The sequence below is a fragment of the Denticeps clupeoides genome, chromosome 16, assembly GCF_900700375.1.
Source record: "Denticeps clupeoides chromosome 16, fDenClu1.1, whole genome shotgun sequence".
NCBI lineage: Eukaryota > Metazoa > Chordata > Actinopteri > Clupeiformes > Denticipitidae > Denticeps > Denticeps clupeoides.
Window position 1 is genome coordinate 6176024 of NC_041722.1, and position 9366 is coordinate 6185389.

Below are 9366 nucleotides of genomic sequence, written 5' to 3' on the forward strand. Positions count from 1 at the left end.
CAAGTCCTTCTTTTGACCCATTTTGCCAAAGGAAAGGAAGTTGCCTAATAATTATGCACACCTGATATAGGGTGTTGATGTCATTAGACCACACCCCTTCTCATTACAGAGATGCAAATCACCTAATATGCTTAATTGGTAGTAGGCTTTCGAGCCTATACAGCTTGGAGTAAGACAACATGCATGAAGAGGATGATGTGGACAAAATACTCATTTGTCTAATAATTCTGCACTCCCTGTAAAGCTCAGTTAAACTTGACTTGATAATTAAAATGTGGTAAATAATTCTAATTTAATTCAGCCTTAACTCTTCAACCTCAATCAATTACATCAAAATATAAACAATGCTTTTCAGAAGTTGAATATTCTAATTATTAGTTATATTTAACACATTTGATTTTAAGCACACACTAATTCCATTTAATGTGCAAATATAATTAAATTGGCAGTGCTGCAGTGGTGCAGGGGTTAAGTAAGTGGCCCTGAAATCAGAAGGTGGCCCTGAGGTGCCACTGAGCAAAGCACCGTCCCCACGCACTGCTCCCCGGGCGCCTGTCATGGCTGCCCACTGCTCACCAAGGGTGGTGGTTAAAAGCAGAGGACACATTTTGTTGTGTGTGTGCTATGCTGCAGTGTATCACAATATCTTATACGTACTTATACGAAATAGCAAGAGGGCAAAAGGACAGATAGGTTTCCACAAGTCGAAACCCGTTGTGGATCAAAGGCTCTGGTCCAGATGAATGAATCCTACTGTAGCTCTGCACTGTAAATTCAGGAGGCAGCTTTCATGCTATACATGCCGGAGGTGAATGATGTTGGACGTGGCCTTTTCTTCTCTTTGCTTTGATCTACGGTCCTGTCAGGGTGCAGAACCATGTCTGCGTCCTTAGAAACACCTTCCCTGCACCATCCAAAGCCACAGACACGTGCCTTCTGGCCATTCAGAACTGCTATTGCAAATATTAACCCAGGCGCCATCAGGCTTCTCTGCCAGTTGTACCAGTATAGAACATGCCCTCCTGCAAACACAAGCAGTCGCCACTGTTGACACCCTTCCCACTCTTCCCACTCTGCTTCTGTTTGTTCTTTTTTGTCCTTACTAGCCCTCTTTCCTGTCTTATATTGTTCTGTCTTTTATCTGACTGTTGCACTCTTCCAGTCATCCGGAAAAAAAACAAGAAGAAGAATGGAACAAATAGAATTGCAAAAAAGAAAATGCAGACATGTACTCTGTAAATACTTTGAATTACAATTATTTCTCCACATGTGTGAAGTATCACTGCTTTATTTAAGGAGTAGCAGAGAGTACAAATGCCCACATAAATGCTGTATCTCCTACATACCATGATAGCATTTTTTAGAAATCTTATTTTCGTTTACTTTATGCAAATATTTCCTGCCAGATCTGAAATTAATATCTCTCACATGATGTATGACCCTCCTGGTCCCTTTTGCCCATGGTCCCATAGATGGCTCCCCAGATAGGTATCATGATTATGCCAACACTAGAATGATCATATGTGGAAAGTGGGACATTTTTTAAAAATTTGGTCAGTAGGATTTACTGCATAATGAGCCACATTATTCAGATTAATGACAACAAGACTGCTCGTGTCATAGTATGATATATATTTTAAAATGTACTGCCCTGCCATGTAACTTACTGTAACTTCCCATAAACTCAGCAATACCCGGTGTAGTGACAAAGTCATGTGACAACGTTCACGTTGCTTTTTTCAATTGTTAAAACAGCTGTGATACAGTAGCAGGACAACATGTTCTGACCACCTCTGTTGCCTCTCCCTACAGTACAAACAGGTGGAACAGTACATGTCCTTCCATAAGCTGCCAGCGGACATGCGGCAGCGGATCCATGACTACTACGAGCATCGGTATCAGGGCAAGATGTTTGATGAGGAGAGCATTCTGGGAGAGCTGAATGAACCACTGAGAGAGGTGAGATAAAACTGGCAACAGATGTTTAAATGACTTTGCATTATCATCTTATTTGAACATAAAATTAGTGCAATCAGCAATAGCATCATTAAGTCCCCAATAAGCCCATAACACCTTAAAGAATTGATTCTTTTTTCTATTCACAATTCTGATTCATATCAGTGCAATGTTACTAGTAATTTATTTAATATGTTCAAATTTGGGTTCAAATACGGTTGCAAAAATGTGCTCAGTTATTATCATTATTATCATTGTTATATTTTCTTTTTTATTGTGTTTTATTTGTATAGATATTTGCACCTGTACAGATCAATAGCAACTTTAATGTAAATAGAAAAAGACAGGTGCTTTGTCACCATCCAGTCATGGTTTCTGCATGTTGTTCCTAAATGGGTCACTGAATGAACTTTATTCCAAGTCTGTCAGTGTTATTGACTTTCTCTGGCTCCCAACTTTCCTCTCACCTTGCTCCGCTCCTTCTTCCACAGGAGATCATCAATTTCAACTGTCGGAAGCTGGTGGCCTCCATGCCTCTGTTTGCCAATGCCGATCCCAACTTCGTGACCTCTATGCTGACCAAACTCCGCTTCGAGGTCTTCCAGCCGGGGGATTACATCATCAGAGAGGGCACCATTGGCAAAAAGATGTACTTCATTCAGCACGGGGTCGTTAGTGTGCTCACTAAAGGGAACAAGGAGACCAAGCTCTCAGACGGGTCCTATTTTGGAGGTAAGAGGACTTCTGCCTTCACAGCATTGCTGAGTAGTACAATGCACAATGCGTGGGACCCGACATGCACAAAGTTCACATACTCATGCTTATCTTCCCTGCCATATATTATTGTGCATTGCAATATTTATAATGGATGGCTGCACTGGCTCAGAGGTCTCGTATCTGTACTGTTTAGTCTAATTTTAGCAGAAATCATCGCAAATTAAAACTGATTTATGTCCAACGTTCATGCTACTGGGAGCACCAGAGATCATGGCGGAGCTCAAATTACCCGTTCACTTTCCAGCCTTTTCATTTGTTCTTGAATAATTCATTGACGAGAGAGTGTTCTTTTCTGTCGTGAAAAACACACACATTCCCATGATGGTATACAATGTGTGCATTTTTTTCCCCAAATGCATTCTGCCGAAAAACAGAAAAGGAATAAACAACATTCATTATGTAAATGAAGATGAAGACTGGGCTCCAGTTTCTTTTTGGCCTCTTCAGCCGGATCCATGCTGTGTCGTGAGAGTGTGATGCAGGTCCTGCACTTGAAGAAGTGCACTTTACGAGGCCCTTTGACGTGTTTCCGTTGCCACGGAGTGCTCGGCCAATACCAATTAATTTAGAAAATGACAGTGTATCATTTAAATAAAACACACGGTTTAAGTAATGAGTGTCAGCGGCAAGACATTTAACTGCGCGCGACCCTTCCGCCAGAACGTAATTACAGCCTGCGCCCACAGCCTGTGCCAGTCCCGCGCCCCACTCACGCCCTGTGGGAGCTCGCACCAAATAATGGAAAGATGGCAAGCAGTCTATCTCTGACCATGCCAGGATCAATCAACATTTCACACGATCCACACTAACGTCTTTCTCTCCTACGTATTCTTTTTTGTGTCACCTTTGTATATTTTCTTTGAGGTTTCATGCTGTAAAATGTGCTTTTGTCGGGTGCCGTTTTTTTTTTTTAAACTTGTTTTTAAAGATGCTTTGGAACGACACAATCCGCTTGGCTCATGAACACTAGCATCCGATTGCCATGCATTTTTTTTCCTCCCTCCCTTTTGGAACGAAAACGGTCCCCTCGCATTAAATTTAAGCCGTGGATCTGCAATTATTTCCCTGCCGCGTCAAGCACAGAGTGCTCTGCCGTTTTGTTCCTTTATCTGGCTGCTATTCCTGGCAGCGGTGTAGCTGGGAGAGGGCGGGTGTGGGGGGGGGGGGTGACAGCCCACCACAGTGCTACAGGGAATACGTTACCAAAGCAGAGGTAGCCATTCATGAAATTAATTTATGTAACGTCGCACACCGGGGTAGGGCACTTCTTAACCAGCTATGGCCTTATCAGGCCTCTGGTGGGGTGAGTGAGCTGCACGGGGGCAAAGACAACAGCGGCTGTCGGCTGAGAGTGTGTGTGTGTGTGTGTGTGTGTGTGTACTACGGGGTAGTAAAGGCATCAATGTTCTCATCTCACCATGTTGAGTATCTATGATTCAGATATGCTGAGCCGTTGCACCGGGGTCTCCGGCCGCGTGACAGGCGCATTACGGCCGGGCCAAGATGAGATGTGACTCCTCCACTCATGCCAGAGGACACATGGCCCAGACGCTCCCACTCGGCTACTCGGTGGACATACATGAGAACACGCACATTCACGTGCTACATCAGCAGCAGTCACCGGGGAGACAGTTTGTTTGCTTGTGTGTGTGTGTGTGTGTGTGTGTGTGGATAGGTCACCTTTTTGGCGCCTCCTGTAATCACTTTAAGAACCGTGTGATGCCGGCGCCTGATCGCTTTGACCTCGGCACACTCAGGAGCCGAGGTGCCCTAACAAGAGGCAGCTTTTGAGTGCGTCTCACCTTCCTGAAGAGTCGCTTCTCAGGTGGATAAAATGCCAGACATTTTAATGTGTGCAATGTGCCGAGTGGAGAATGTCACCGGTTGCCGGAAACGAAGTGGAGAGGAATATGTTACGTTTTGGCCATGCATATTTACAACAATAAATAGAGAGAAAGAAAAAATTAAGGTGAGCAACATGAACACGGGTCACTCTTGACTCTAACCTCTCCCCGTCACCAGATGTTGTAGGCGTGGCTTAGTGGTTCCTCTCCCACGATTGGCGCCTCCAAATTAAACAAAAAGTAAAAATTAATTCTTGCACAAAAATATGTGCATACATACAACATACATACATACATACAACAAGAAGCTGATATTCATTTTACACACATTCAAACCAGATTGCAGGTCATAACACAGCAATATTTTTGAGCCGTAACCTGAAGCCTTTAGGAGCGGCAGGTGAAAGCTCTTATTGCTGCACCACTTGGTATAAATATGCATGAGAGAGTTTGTGCAACGACAACACTCTAATGGCGCACGGGGTCTATTTTTAATAGGCTTTTTCAGGGCTCTCCAGAAGACTTGCACACGCTATCCAGGAAATGTGCAGATTGGGGTTTGGGGAAATTTTGCATGCAATTTACTTGTTTTAATGGCAGTTTAGGATTAAATCCAGTAAAATAAATAATGCATTCTCACTTTGATAAGTCAGAATACTAGGGCATATGACGTTACAATGTATTCTTGCTCAGAGAAGCGAGATTTGGGATTTGAATCTGCGATTATTTGTTGTCGCACCATGTTTCTTCTGCTACCACATGATTTCTTCAGAACCATGTTCAGATTCACAAGATCTGTTCATGTTTTAAATAATAATTGCACATTATAAGATTATATAAGCCAAGCCCTTTTTGTTGGGAGTGTCAGTACTTCTCACACCCAAAAGATGAACTTTGATAAAAAAAAGTCTTCATCTCCTTCCTTTCTACTCTGTTCTCTGCATGTCTAATTTTTCTCATCCACAGGGCCGACATTGTAAACTTGATCTTGAAATCGATATGCAATATATAGTGCATATAGTGCAGAAAAAGCCACACAATCCAACGTCAAATATAGAATAATTTGTGTGTCATGTTTATTCCAGTTGCATGCACTTTCCCTTCTGCCCAGTGCACTGTGCTCATTTCCGATTTACTTACAGACCTGCATAGATACTGAATACTGTAGGCTTTCTAGATTTTCCCCACATTCTGAACAAATTATTCTGATGGACACTGGGGGGAAATTCACATTGTGGTAATTTTATTATTTGGTCGAGACTAGGCAAACTATGGGTGCAGTCATAATTATTATTGACAGGACTGTGTTCAACATATCAGCCCTGGGATATATTACCTATATATCGGCCATGTGGGCTTTACACTTTTATATACTCAAAGTTTGTCTTCTGGGTGACAAGAATTAATGTAATTTCACATAAAAATAACAGGCCGGGTGGTTAATTAATTCCTTCTCTTAACATACTTAACATACTTAACATACGGTCCTTCCTTGTTTCTACATGCACATTGTACATTATTATTCATTAACTGTTGACTCTGAAATGTAATGAATGTAAAGCGTGGTCATTCAGTGTATTCATGCAGTTCATTTTATTAGCACATACTGTTGCTGAACCCGGATCTGACCAACTGAAGTCGCCCCATATCATAATTCTGCCCTGATGGGTGCTTGAATTCATGTGTGCTTCCTTCTTACCCTGATAACAGCATCATACACTTTTTTTTACACTTAGTCTCATTGTCTTTCACTATTAAAGAGAGGTGAGAGTTCATAAATTTTCCAAAATTTGACCAAACATTTCAGTGATCACTGAACACAATCATTCAAGATTGATTCTTCAGTATTAAGGCGGTGGTTGGCCTAGTGAGTAAGGAAACGGACACGTAATCAGCACCGTCCCCACACGCTGCTCCCCCGGTGCTTGTCATGGCTGCTCACTGCTCACCAAGGGTGATGGTTAAAAGCAGAGAACACATCTCATTGCGTCGCTGTGCTGCAGTTGTTCACAATGACAATCACTTCACTTTCACTGATTCTCCACTATCCACTCTCTCCATAGTTGCTTGATGCAGGCCAATAATCTATGCATTATTCATTACATTAAATCATTAACACATTGTCATCTATTAATCTAGACCTATTAAGTCTAGAAGGTGACTTTTTGGCACGGCTGTGTAGGTTAAGTGCTTTTTATGTGCTCAGCAATAGTCTGACCTTATGTTCTTCATAAGAAGTGTATGATTTTCCACACAATGAATCACACTTCAGATCCAAAGATCTGTTTGTGCCTTTCATTTTTTGTCTATCTTTATTATAGCTTATTATGTGCATGCATAATTCATCAAAAACAAATAACATTATTTTAAAACTACAGTTTTTGGAAGTCAGTGCAATGCAAAGTCTATTAACTATTCCAGACTTTGTGCCTATTGGATGTGCATATTATGTATGCATAATATGCTATTTCTCTGCAATACTTTAACATCCTCTATAAAATTCATAGATCAGTTAACCACTCATGCTCTTAGTCATAAATCTGAAAAGCCAGGATGTGTAATTTAACCTCCGGCTGCCTCGTGTTTTTTGTCCACCATGGAAACATCTACCACAGCCCTAGATAGCAGCATTTGTGAAAGTCTGCCTTAAATGAGCCCTGGCTCAGGGTTTTATGGGCCACTGTGGCGCTGCCAAATGGCCATCCTGCTGGAGCAGCACCCTGCCCACGCCGGCTCAGCGTTGCTTCATTACAGGAGTCAGAGGTAATCCTCTCCAGAGCCGCCCCGCTCTCTGCACACCTTCGCCATCTGAAGCGGCACAGGATTTCCCCTCCGGGGGCCGCCGCGCCTCGGCTTCTCAGACACTAATCATCTGGTTAACCATCCACACTCCAGATCAGCTTCCTGCAGAGCTAATGAGGGAAAGTTATTCTGATGCGGAGATAGAGGCTAAAAACAGCCTCTGACAAGCAGCCGTGCGTACGAGTTCCAACAGCAGGAACGGCGAACCTGCCCGCCACCATTCCAGATCCGTACGCGCGGTAAACCTGTCCGATGCAAATGAATGGATTGGGGGGAGTGTGTTATGCCAGTGAGTATTAGGCTTCCCGGCGTGGACACTTTAAAAGGTTAGTGTGTGTCGGCGGTGCCGGCTGGGGGCCTGGGCAGGGGAAGAGATGGGAGCTGACAGGAGAGCTCTGAACACAGGTGAGGCTGGCGAGCAGCAGGCTACAGGACACAGATCCTGTCCCCGACAGGCATGAGTCCTCACCCAACCATGAACGGCCCCTACGGTCTCGACAGAGCTCACTTCTGTTCACGCCGACGCCCCCCATGATACTCTTAATTATGCTGCTGCAACCTATGGCTCTGGATGTCTGCATAGATCCTTGCACTGATGCTTCAATTTGAAGAGGTCTTTTTGAAATAAATTGCACCTACATTTTTTCAGTCTATTTTCATGAAAATACAAATTGTGACATTTAATGACCTCATATCCTCACCATAGAGGGGATGAAGACTACACAGTTTTTTTCCCTCTTTCTAGTAAAAATAGGACTCGCGTTTCAATAGGATTACCAAAAAGAGCAGCAGGGGTGGGAGAGATAAGAATGCCATGCACCAACTAAATAGAACTCAGGATGCAATAAATGAAGCCAGTGCTCTGATTTCATGCTTGATTTTTTTATATTTTTTTAGATTCAATGCATAAAGGGACTCAGAGCCCAGATTACACCATTCATACATAATCTGAGTGTACGGGAAGTTTTTGGGCTAAGCAGTATCGCACAGAGGTCACGGCCATCTTTTTTAATGCACAATTGAATGCATTTTGTGCCATCTGCATTGGCCTTGCAGGCTGTTGGCATCAAAACAAAATTAATGGCAACTGTGCACTTACTCAATACGTAATATATTGAAGAAACTGCAAGGTCACGTGGTGTCTTTGAAATTAATCAAATCAACCGAATGCAGTTTATTTTCTTCCCCCCTCTAAGCAAAAGCTGTCTTGACAAGGGAGATCCATAACGCTTGTATGCGACGAAATGAGATTTAACAGAGCGCGTTAGTGTGTTAGCGGAGGACTAATATACTGGGGCCGCGGTGCTAACCGGATGAGACGTTGGCAGAGGCAGCTATTAGAGCCACGGTCAGCCCACACCACCTCGCGCTCGGGCCTGTGTTTAGCCCCCAACGGCGGACTGGTGGTTTCGGGGCTGCTTTCTTGCTCCGTTCCCCCAGTGTTAGTCTCCCATTGTTTTTTGCGTTCAGCCGGGACTGCCTGGTGCCAACTGTAGCCGGCTGTCAGGGCTGTGAGACTGGGAGACTACAAAACGGGATAAGGCCTGGACAGGGTGACTGCTCCACTCTGCTGGCTTCCCCTCTAGAGTCACAGAGACAAGAGGATTTGAACAAAGAATCCAGGTCAGGGGCGGAACAAACTACAGCATCGTTTTAAAGCCAAACTGGGTTCCGGTTATTTCCATCCAGTTATTTCCAATGTGCAATGCTTGTGTATGGATGGAGGTTTTAAGAGAGCACACAGCATAATAGCTTTAAATGACTAAACTAGCAGCACTGTGTTGGAGAGACTTTTCTTAGAGACATTTTAATGTAATTAATGTATTAATAATTTAATTGCAAGTTATGCAAGTAATAAAGTACTAAATTATGTGTGAGCTGAACAAAAATAAGTAACTGTATGTGTGAAAGATGCAATATGTGGCTTTGAAGGTCAACAATATGAATGAAAGCAATGCGACTGCCTGCAATTGTGAGATGTCCTTGC

The 9366-nt window shown here is 43.2% G+C and overlaps 1 protein-coding gene across 2 annotated transcripts in view; it reads left to right on the forward strand.

Moving 5' to 3' along the window:
• Positions 1-9366, forward strand: part of hcn4 (hyperpolarization activated cyclic nucleotide-gated potassium channel 4) — a 65833-nt gene that overhangs the window by 43232 nt on the left and 13235 nt on the right. For both annotated transcript variants that reach the window (XM_028957179.1, XM_028957178.1), the window contains 2 exons: positions 1813-1959; positions 2448-2688. In XM_028957179.1, the coding sequence (XP_028813012.1) occupies positions 1813-1959; positions 2448-2688 (388 nt within the window). The remainder of the gene's footprint in view (positions 1-1812; positions 1960-2447; positions 2689-9366) is intronic.